Raw genomic sequence first — 12,284 nt, forward strand, 5'->3', positions numbered from 1 at the left:
CTCGCCTCGCTAGGTGCAATTGAAAGGTTCAATTATTAATTTTACTGTAATTAATAAACTTACCGTACTTAACAAGAACGAACAGATCAGTAGAAGCCACTTAACTAACACTAACGCGTAGTAACACCATACAAGCGAAGAAACTTATTGCACAATATTAGTAAATATTACATACGAGATCACACCCTACTACGGTTCCAGATATGTTTGCACTGAGTCAGAACAAAAAACTGAAACGCAATAAATATTTAATAAAAATTGCTACTTTTTTTCCTTATATTTTCTACAAAATTTGTTTAACCTTTCTACAATTTATAATGAAATTCACAAAGTTGTTGTCGTAAATATTTCATTCAAATTGTAAGAAATTTGTCTGAGCCTCTGTCGATATTTCTCCTACAATTTACCATTACAATTTTATAGTCAAATTTAAGTTTACCGTTAGTTAACCTTATTACAATTTTGAGTTTCATTTTCTAAAAAACGACCTCTACAACGTTATAGTAATTTTTCTTACAACATTTTTCTGAGTGCAATATAGCCAACTTTGGTCCAGATCTGGGACTGAGAAAACTACCCATTCTTGGTAGATCAATTGCATGCCTAATTTGGTTCAACCTTGGATAACTTCAGCTAAAGTTAAGGAACCCAATGTTTTGTCAAAGTTTACCTCCTCTGACAGTTCTTGCATGGTATTACGACACCATTACCCTAGGAAACCACAGCATGACAATGAGTTCTAACTGGTTGTCTTTTCTCATGAATTTATGATTATTTTATTTAGCTGAGGCCACAAATAACTTAAAATAGCAAATGTATCATTTACTCAATTACAAAAATTGTATGTAGGTATTTAAATGCTATTACAAATACTTTTAACTACAACGTTGGGTACTTTAAAACAAAATACAAAAATTAGTTACAAATGCAAATATGTAATTGTTGCCGTTAATGTTTATATTAAAACGATAGGCGGCAAATGATGTGCATAATCATCTTACCTAAGGACTAAGTATACCATATCATTAGAACATTATCTTCTTTAATGATAAAATTCTTTACGTTAAAATTATTAAACGTTATTATTCTGTCGAACAAAACAAGCAAAATGAAAAAGAAATTTCATTATTGTGTTTTTGGGAATAGTATTTCAAATTCTGATTAATATATTACTAAAAAGTATGAAATTAAATACAATTATCTGCTTTAGTTAGTTTGCAAAAAATAGGAGGTGTATAAATATGTAGGTACACTTTACAATATAGATACGAGTTATGATCCAAAAGTTCGCGGACTGATGCCATAACACCAAAACACCGAAGCCGTCGATGGGTGGGGTTAGGCAGATGCATTATGACTTATGAGTGTACGAAGCAAGATTGAACTTGCTCAGCTCAATAGCGGCCACCCCTCGCGTGTTTTTGTAACGTGTTACATGTACACTTCTACAATTTTTAAGATGAACGAAAAATTAGAGAAACATGCTTGCGTTAAATTTTGTTTTAATCTCGGAAAAAAAGCTACTGAAACGTATGAAATGAGTCGGCAAATATTTAATGGAATACAATGAGTCGAACACAGGTATTTGAATATGTCCGATTTAAAGCAGAAACGAACTTTCCACATCCACTAAGTCAGAAAACATCGAGTAAATCCAAAAATAAATCCGTGAAGATCGACGGCAGACAATTGAACATGTTGCCAATAAATTTGGAATCGGTTATGGAACTTGTCGGCGATTTTTGACTAAAGAATTGGGCATGCATATCATAGTGGAAAAGCTTGTTCTGAGACTGCTGACTGTTGATCAGGAGCATCAAAGGATTGACGTCTGCTCAGAATTTAAGGAACTCGATTCAACGACGAAAACCTTTCTGGAGTGATTACCGGCTACAAAACGTGGATTTAAGGATATGCTCTAGAAACAAACCAGCAATCAAGTCAGTGTTGATTAGCTGAAACCGAAATAATGCAGGCAGGTGAGGAACAACGTGAAGAGCATGCTTATCATTTTATTCGATGTTAGGGGAATTGTACACAGGGTAAGATAGTGAATTCAAGTTTTTACTGCGATATTTTGAAGCGGTTACGCGAGTGCATTAGGCTCAAAAGACCCGAACTTTATCGTGAAAAGAGTTGGATGCTACACCACGACAATGCCCCATGTCACACGTCATTTGCGATGCGAGAGTTTTGGCGAAAAATTCAATGGTGCTCGCCCCCCTCCCCTTCTCATCCGATTTAGCTCCTTGTGAGATGGGGTTCTTCCCGATACCTTAGAAGAAGAAATTTAAAGACTCGAAGGCGGTACTCGACGCGTTCTCAAAAAAGGACTTCCATAAAATCTTCCAAAGCGTTGGGACCGGTGTATAATATGCACAGGGGGACTACTTTGAAGGAGACAGCGTGGCGAAGCTCAAGAATAATTTTCGAAAGATTTATGGCGTCAGTCCTAGAACTTTCGGATCGCACCTCGAACATACATCGTTTATACTTTATATTATATAATAGCATACAGGTATGTATGTTTAAGTAAAAAGTTACACCAATTTGCTATTTATTATTGAGTGCGTTGACGGCTTTTTATGTGATATATGTTACCATATTTACACATCATTTATTTAGCAATAGAAAAATACTTATATACGTTAAATATGAAGGTAAAAGTGCCACTACACGATTCACGAATTTACAGTTTATATTCATTAAATACACACGTACGCATTCGAGAGTCGACAGATGTTACTGCCACGCATTTGCCAGAAAAGCAAGCTCAATGATTGATGCTCGCAGCTGGCAAAAAATTATTTTAATGTCTAAAGTTGTAAAGCAATCCGTTGGCCTTTTTGCATGTCTTTCCCAATTGATTTCTGTATAGTGTACAGCAAAAGTAACCTTACAGACACCTGTTGAGTCTGTTCGCTCGTTTTTCCGTTATAATAATAGTTTATTGCCAGTTGTATTTTATTAATATGCATATAATAGAAAATAAAGAGAATGCAATCTTTTAAAGTATACCTACATATTTTCAATGAAATAACAATTATAATAATAATATCATAGTAGCAATAGCCTTCTGAAAAACAGATAAGAAAACATAGCTATTGTTTAAACATTTTACATGGATTGTGTATGATAAGGTTATAACTTCAAACGGAAAGAGTAAAGGTGTTCGAATAGTGTGAATAAATATTAATCGTAGAAAATATTCATACACAATCCAACCAATATGGTTGCGACAAAGTTAAAACGATATTTTTTTCATACTATAGCCAAACATCAGTTATCCTAACGTCAAGAAATGTACTATTTTGCAATTTGGTTGAACGTAAATTAAATGGTTTTCAAAAACTCCTATTATTTTAAATTTGTTATACATCGTTATTTAAATGCAACAAACGGATTTTAAAGTGAAACCGTTTTTGTAAAACGTTTTTAGCTGTATTCGATCCTTTAATGTAAATCGAATATTTGATCTGATTGTGAATGACTCATTTATTATATGCCAAAAATGGCCTAAAGACCTTGTTTCCAGTCTTAAGAAATTGAAATGTCATGCTCCTAAAAAGTATTCAGTGGTTTTATAAATTAACTACAGGTTCGATGTTTTATTAATTTCTGTATGATTACATAGGTTTGCGATAAAAAAGTTTTTTGTATAAATTTATCTTAAGCATCTAAATGTTGGTGTATATTTTGCAAATATAAACTTTGTTTTAACGTATCACGTCACATTTTTTTTTGTATGTAGACTTTTTAAAAATGCTTACTGCAGAATGAAGTTGTCACCAAGATAAACACTGGGTTACGATAAAATATGCCGGTTATGTGTTGAAGTGTTAAGACAGTGGACTTATGGTAAATCAAAATAATTGTTATTCGGTATTTCTATCGGAGTGAAAAATGTCAATTAATACGCGTTTGAATGATCCCGAAAAAGTATTGCTTCCACCACTTTACTTTAAACTTGGTTTGATCAAACAGTTTATAAAGGCATTTCGACTTAACCAACGGTGATTATTTCATGTTTAGATATCGAGGTCATGATCTACATAGGTTTTAAGCATATAAAAAAATCATAAGGACACAAAAAAATACTTTTTAAGAAAAAAGTCAATTCAAAAATCACGTTCTTTTTGTTTATTTTCGATTTTACCATGCTTTAATATTGTCGGAGATAACTTTAACTAACACCATCGAAAAGAGCAACGTTAAAAACATAGAAACATTGGTTATCGAATATTTTTTCGTCGTACTCATTACGTAGGAAGGGTTCAAATGGAAATGTGTTCCCTCAGCATTTATGGGTTAACGTGACGTGGTATACACCATATGAATATCGGTTTCTATTACTGTTAAGACAATTACGACAAACATTAACAATTTAAGAAAAAAACTTTTCAAAAAAAAAATTTCGCAGACCTGTGTTATTTACTGTTTAAAGTACGTGTATTTTTGTATAACAGTAAACACAATTATTTACCGTTTTATTTCGGTGTACAGAGGTCCTTCATTGAAACATTACTTAATTAAAAATTTTATTTGAAGGTAAACGGTGCAAGCTTAGTTGATAATTTCCATTTTTTCTTTTTCCATTAAACTATTAGATGATAGTGATGATCATGTACAATCATTGATAGATAGATACGGACGGCATAAACTTTCAGGTACGTACCTACTTTAAGCTTTTCTAACATTTATTCAAATTCTGATGAAAAACCATTCTATTAATTCATTATCACTATTATTTATTTTAAACTGTAATTACGGTGGATCAAGCAATTTACTTCAAATTTTCTTTTCCGCAATAGGGAACGATTAAGTTGCGAGGTGTTTAGGGCTTAATATATTAATTTGACACCTAAAAATGATACAGTCACAAAATTCTACTAAATACAGGAGTACGCTTTTGAAAATCGACCACAATTATCTCCTATTAATATTTTTAAAATAAACCGAAAACATTAAAATTCCATATTTTTATTTATTTTTCTAAAAACTTAAATTTTCCATCGATAGGCCCCTAGTGAAATATTCTGTTTTTTTTTTGGGGAGAGTGGGGGCAACCGAATAACCAACTGCTGTACTTTATTTTTCCAACTAATGTTTTACACACATACGTCAAAAAATATGCATTTGTAAATAAAAATACAACTTAGGCATGTGATCACCAGAATCAATTCTTCCGTATTTTCACTTGCAATATTCTTTTTGAAAATTGACTTTTTTGCCACTTTTTACCGCATTGCTCTCATATATTTTTCAAGAAAGATATGTATTTTTAAGGAGTAACACAATAACAATAAGATATATAATTAAATAAACAATGTATACAAGAAAGGGCTACATATCCTAGAGCCCATAATAAAAAAAAAGATAAAGCCTACAACTCGTTACTCTAGGATCTGGGATGTTACTTGTCGTTTAAAGGTTTAAAAACTCCTGTCCCAAGGCCCAGTATCGTATCGTTCGCTAGAAAGTTTCCCACCTTGTTGATAAAGGCATTTTAAAATTCCCGATTAAATTTAACATATGATTTATGACAGAGCGCGTCTATTAAAATCATCATCATCATAAAGTCATCCGTCCTAAGACTGGTTGGACACGTACCTCCACTCTTTCCTATCCTGAGCTAATCTTCGCATTTCCTTAAAGCTAGAACAACCCACATCCTTAACTATTTGCGAACAGTAATCTAACCTAGGTCTACCTCTACCCCTCCTAACTCCTGTTTCTGCCTCTAATATGTCTCTGACTAGACCTTCATGCCTGAGAAGGTGTCCTACCAACCTATCTCGCCTATTTCTTATTGACTGTCCTCTGTTCTCCTATTCTTTCTAACACTTCTTCATTTCTATCCTTTTCTACCCACGTTACCCTCATCATCCGCCTATAACACCACATTTCGAAAGCTTCTAATCTTTTCTTTTCCGCCGCGCCTACTGTTCATGTTTCGCACCCGTATAGCGCCGTGCTCCATTCATACACCTTTAATAACCATTTTCGAATTTCTAAATTAACCGTATAATTTTCTACAAAAGGTATTGTTGTAAAAAATCGGTAATTTGTTTTCGATTTATTAAAAAAAAAAACTAAAGAACGGACATTTTCGGTCGTTGCTTTTTAAAAGTGCCCCCCCCCCCTTGAATATAGTATCACATTGTGATTTTATAGTTTTGAGGTGTCAAGCTCGCATTTTAAACCTAAACAACCTCCAACGTAATTGCTACTTACCCAAAAAAAATCAATAACATATTTTCTGTATTCACAAAAATTAATTTGGGGATTTCTGTTTTTATAACTTTCAACTTTAGCTGTAAAAAACATTTTTCATTTTTACCTACGTTTTCTCAATTGTACTGCAAGTTTTGGTTGTTTTGTATTTCGAGTTCTTGTCATTTATAAAAACTCTTTTCTTTGTATAGAAATTGTTAGGTTTTGCTTAAAATCGTTGATTTTTGCTATATTATTTAAAATTTATTCGATGATATATTAACACAACTTTGTTTTAACGTATCACGTCACATTTTTTTTGTATGTATATGTNATGAATATAAATTTGACCTAAAATTATAGTATCCATTTATCAATGATATGATTCAATGGATTGTTCTGTCTATAGTCAAGTAGTATAAACGCCATGAGCAACATACTTATAGCTTTTAAACTCGCTCCCACATAAATGGAAATTTTAAATTGTTTTAAGATATTTTAATTCGCTTATATGATAAGGCATTTGTAAAATTTACATAATAGCGCATGTGTGCTGTATAAAAACGACACTTTGTGCTATGCTAGATGAATTCTTGAAATGCAATATATGTACATATATGTAATACACACATACAGACTTTCTCAATTAAATTGACTGGTTTCTTAGTTTAATTAATTTTATTGCGTTGTTTTGCTCATAAAGAGGTTAAAGAAGAAGTCGAAGACATAGGCGGCGCTGTAGGTTTTTCACCCACCCGACGCCGTAAGTACAAGTTGCTTTTGTTTATTAATTTAGTTTCGTCATTATATGTATGTGCGTGCAGATTTTTCCAGTACACAGTTTCGCAGCAACACCCATACTCTATCCAACCGTTGCTTCACAAGGTGAAGGCTTTCTTAATAATAAACACTTGGGTTCATGTAGTTTGTCCTTTTTTGTAGTTTGACACGTAAACAACTTCTGATTTTTGACTGTAGCACCTGTGTTTTCTTACAATTAATTCATTTTTAATGAGTCTCTTTCGCAATTTATATGAAATTTTCATATTTTATAAGCAGGCAAATTGTAGCAAATTTAAAAAATTAAATTATTTAGTTTATAGGCTGCAAGTTCGTCAGATATATGTAATTTTGTGAAAATATTAAATGTAATAATACTCGAATACAAAGTTGAAACAGTAAATCATGAATGAAAGCATAAAAGAGCATGAAATAGCAAATTGGTAAAAAAAAATCATTCATCTACTTTATTTTACTTATTTATAATTCAATTATTCTCGAAAGCAAACAGGTGCTTGGTAATTTTAATAGAGTGTATTGTTCTTTTCTAATCTAAAATTAATATGTTTGGCCAAGTATGATATTGTTGATAGTTTGAATTATGTTAAAGAATTTATTATTATACAGTATCACTATCTATACTATAGCTTCTTCTTCACGTGAGGAAATACAAGTGTTATTTCTAAAATCTCCATGAATCAGCTTCAACAACTAAGAACTTCCATAATGCGTGGGTTTTATTTAATGGTCTTTATAAATACACCATATAAAAAATTTTGTATAACTTCTGTGAGAGAAAATGTTTCAGACTCTTGCTTTAATAAACTAGTAAATCGTTGTGTGCGCTCAGTACCTTATAATTCTGTTATTCTTTTTAAAGTGTCTTAAATTAAACAAATTTGATTTCTTAAAGATAAACGAAAAATTAGATGTATTAGCTTACTTATTATCCCTCTACATGTTCAAAAACTATTTGGGTGATTCCATGAAAATAGGGCAACTTTATGATGTAATTAGTCTTTACAATTTTTTACATATTGTGCAATTTTAAATTAGTGTGTTTTGTGACTGATCGATAGAATAATTAATGTTCAAAAGGGACAGTCACTTTGTTTAGTATTTTAAGAGAAATTCAGGTTTTTGTAAATTTAGACGTCGAGGGACTGACACATATAGCTACGGATTGATGAAAATTATGCTGATATAAGTAATATAAGATTTTTTAAGGCAATTAGTGTAATAAAATAAGACTCCTACACAGGCATAGCTTCACTTTTAATAAGAACGTATTTTAGACAGTATCATTATTAATTAACTTAAAAAATGTTAATCAAGTGTAGCTTTAGCTAAAATTCGTTAAGATAAGGTAAAAAATAAAACAAACGAGGCCCTTTGCTCTATGAAGTAATAATTAACAAAAGAGGNCTTAAAAAATGTTAATCAAGTGTAGCTTTAGCTAAAATTCGTTAAGATAAGGTAAAAAATAAAACAAACGAGGCCCTTAGCTCTATGAAGTAATAATTAAAAAAAGGCTCCTTGATTATAAAATAATCAATCTCAATCTATCAATCAAGCGAGGGACTGACAGGTTAGGGACTTACGATTCAGAAGAAAACCTACGAATATTCTGTTCGGTTATATATACCACAATACCTAACGTCATTTAATGAACTGGGCTTACAAAACAATACTAAATCATTGACAATTTAATATAAAAATTGCTTGCCGAGGGACTGACAAAGTCACTGAAACAAGGCGTGTTAGCCATCTTACGCCGCGGTTGCACTGAATTCCAAAATGGCCAACACAAGGCGAGCGGCATTTGCAGATAACTTCATGTCTATACTTTAAAATGAACTGATTCTCATTCCCTCATTCACGATAAGAACCGCATAATTTCAAAATTCCTATGCGGCTAGGGCCTGACGGTTAAAGTCGCGGACACAAATTTAACTTACATAAATGTAATGTTTTTTCGAAATATTGTTATTTTATTGATGTTATTAGGTAAATAGTCATATTTTTAAATGTCTTGAATAAAATAAAAGTGTATAAAAGGAATGCTTTTTCAGATATTGGTGGCCAAATACAAAATTTTGGTAGGCGGGCGCGGCTAGGGCCTGATATTTGTGGTACTTAAAAAAGTTTTCCTAAGTATAATTCTAAATTATTTCAAACATTTTGAGGGCAATAAATAAAATACATTTTAAGTTGTTACCTATTAACTAAAAAGTAAAATTTATTTCATCTAATGCAGTGAAAAATGGCTGTGGACATAGAGTTGCCCTATTTTTATGGAAGCACCCATTTGCTTAAAATGATCCGAAGAACGATATATTCCAAAGTTATGGTAAAAACATACATTTACAAAAAAGTTTGTACCTAGTTAGAATTATGTGAATTATGTGTGCAAGCAACGGCGTATTTCAAAATTTAGTTCAGACAAAAATTTATTAATTTTATTAATTTGTTTATTTTTATGGTGCGTGCTGCTTATGTTGCTCTCCATAAATTGCTTTCGACTGTTGCAATGCGCCCAACAACCCAACATAGTAAATTCATCCCGTAATATACTGTAAATAACCTTTAACGAAACGATCTGCCGACTTCCTCCTTTTACTGATACTAAAAGAATAATCAAAATTCGCAACAACGTGAGTCCGAACCCTCCGTTTTGTTAAGTGGGAAGTTACAACTATATTATCGGAACATAATTGCCACATCTCATACATCATTTCTCAATAATTATAAGTATTCCACATTCTTATGATTTATTGTTACACGGCCTTTATATCATGTGTTTTTGGTTTATATCGTGCAAGTTTTCTTTATTATAGCTTTCCCTGTAATTGTAACTCATCTAGTTCCATTTTTTTTATTGTAGTCCATTCCTGTTTTTAAAACACCACTCTTGATTTCGAGTGTTCAGATTAATAAAAAAAAAAGACAGACAGACATAGGAGTAATTCTATAAGGGTTCCGTTTTTCATTTGGACGTACGGAACCCTAACCCGAGGACCAACTTAACTTTGTAGTTGAATGAAAAAGCAAATTCTCCCATACATTCAAAATACAAATGTAAATTTGTACTCACAATATTGTTTTGTTGAATCCATAGAGTTCTTATTAAGTTTCCTGTAATCTATAAGTATAGAACTACTTTCTATGTTTGTTTACAAAATTTTAGGTTCAGTAGTTTTGGAGTTGGGGGGGACAGTCAATTTTCATCTATTTTCTTAAATAACCATTAAACTATTTTAAAATTTACAAAAATATATTTGAGACCCTTACAACATCCATACATTCAAAAGATTGAAAGATTTACCACGTTATGTTTAGACCATAGAGTTCTTATTAAGTTTCCTGTAATGTATAAGTATAGAACTACTTTCTATGTTTGTTTACAAAATTTTAGGTTTAGTAGTTTTGGAGAAAAAACGAAGAAGTGGCTGATTTAGATATCTGGGAAGTCAGATAAATCACGACGAAAGGAGTAGTAGGGATATAAAAACTATTTTCTGTATTTTTTTTCAAAATTTTAGGTTTAGTAGTTTTGGAAAAAAAACGAAGAAGTGGCTGATTTAGATATCTGGGAAGTCAGATAAATCACGACGAAAGGAGTAGTAGGGATATAAANTAAGTATAGAACTACTTTCTATGTTTGTTTACAAAATTTTAGGTTCAGTAGTTTTGGAGTTGGGGGGGAGGGTCAATTTTCACCTATTTTCTTAAATAACCATTAAACTATTTTAAAATTTACCCTTACAAGAAGCCCTTTCATTTGATATCACACGATACAGATAGCCCCCATGTTTAAAATGAATTTATTTACATTATGCGTCCGTGTTTGTGCCACAGAAATTCATATGTGTGCTAAATTTCAATTGGTACAGTATGTACTATAGAAAAATAGAAAGAAATAGAATAGATAAAGAAATCTCTAAACTCAAACGATTGTTTAGTATTGGCAATGTGAATTAACGGACTAAAAAGTGTAAATAGTGAAGTATGTCGTATGTCGTCATTCAATTAATTAATTCTTTAGTTTATCTATACGCAAATTGTGTTACTTTCAGAATAATTTTAAACTAGGTTACAACCGTATTTATTTAAACAAATTATGCTCATTAAAATCAGCCTTGTTTATTAATTCACGTTTATACACATTTCAGTTATTTCATAACACATTAATAGGTCTTTGTTCGTGACAATTTTTAATTTCAAATTCAAGTACCTATACATATACTAATTCCATTAAAATAATTACATCTACTATACTAACAATTGTTAAATAACTTTAGCGTTTATTTGAAAGTTAAAAAGGCTACAAATGTAAAAACGTAGCCTTCTTTTTGGCACGTTTTGAAAACCGTAAACATCAGCTCACTAGAAAAAAAAATCGTATAAGATATTTAAAACAAAACATATGTAAATTAACTAAAGGATCATGACAGTCTGTAGGGCACTATTAATTGAGATGGTACACATTGAAGACAAAATTCTAAAAATCACAAAAAAAAAACAAAATTCATTTTTCGAAGCTTGTTTTGTACGAAAGTTTGACGAGTAGGGTCTCGTAGTCGATACTTGTCAGAGTTCCAAATAAAATTTAATAAAAGTGCTCATGCAGTTTTTAATTTATGATTGTTAAATATTTCTGCATTTAATTTATTATGTCGTTGGTTTTATTTTGAATTTCTGATTACGTTCGAAGCAATCGCTTACTACGTTTTTAATGGACACAAATATGTATGCTTTTTATGGCATCAATTTCTTCAAATTAATTGCCAGTTAATTGTTGGGTTATTAAAAATTATAAAGGTGATTATCTATGAACATTTTATACACTATTGTGAGCAAGTGATAATTATACTATTATAAATGCTTGTAATCACTATAATCACTCATGCGGTTACTTTATTATGTTTTAGGATTTGATTGTTGTTGTTGATAGTAATAATTCTTTATAGATCTTACACATTAGCATTTTATTTCAATAATGTTTTTATTTTCGTCAACCCAGATTAAAAATACAGAAATAGAATACATACAAGTCTTTGCTCTGTTAAAAATGTATCAAGCAAGTTATACTTAGATTAATCAGCTGCAAAATAAGATTAGTACAAATTTTTTGTATGACTTACCATTAAGGAGATATTAAAAAAAATACAATGTGTAATTTTACAATTTAATTATACAACACGCTACTGAAGTGAAACTTCTTCAAACACACAAACATACCGGGATAGGGGTTAAGGAATTGGTTTAATGGTATTATTTGTACACTATGC

General features: G+C 31.2%; 1 protein-coding gene across 14 annotated transcripts in view; it reads left to right on the forward strand.

The window, feature by feature from the left end:
• Positions 1 to 12,284, forward strand: part of LOC108744493 (CAP-Gly domain-containing linker protein 1) — a 206,047-nt gene that overhangs the window by 121,101 nt on the left and 72,662 nt on the right. For 2 of the 14 annotated variants that reach the window (XM_025973175.1, XM_025973177.1), the window contains exons 2-3: positions 4,608 to 4,667; positions 6,917 to 6,976. The exons of 10 other annotated variants lie outside the window; for them this stretch is intronic. In XM_025973175.1, coding sequence (XP_025828960.1) covers positions 4,608 to 4,667; positions 6,917 to 6,976 — 120 coding nt within the window. The remainder of the gene's footprint in view (positions 1 to 4,607; positions 4,668 to 6,916; positions 6,977 to 12,284) is intronic. 2 more of the 14 variants (XM_025973176.1, XM_025973179.1) reach the window with 1 other exon arrangement.

Source organism: Agrilus planipennis, unplaced genomic scaffold (assembly GCF_000699045.2).
Source record: "Agrilus planipennis isolate EAB-ADULT unplaced genomic scaffold, Apla_2.0 scaffold33, whole genome shotgun sequence".
NCBI lineage: Eukaryota > Metazoa > Arthropoda > Insecta > Coleoptera > Buprestidae > Agrilus > Agrilus planipennis.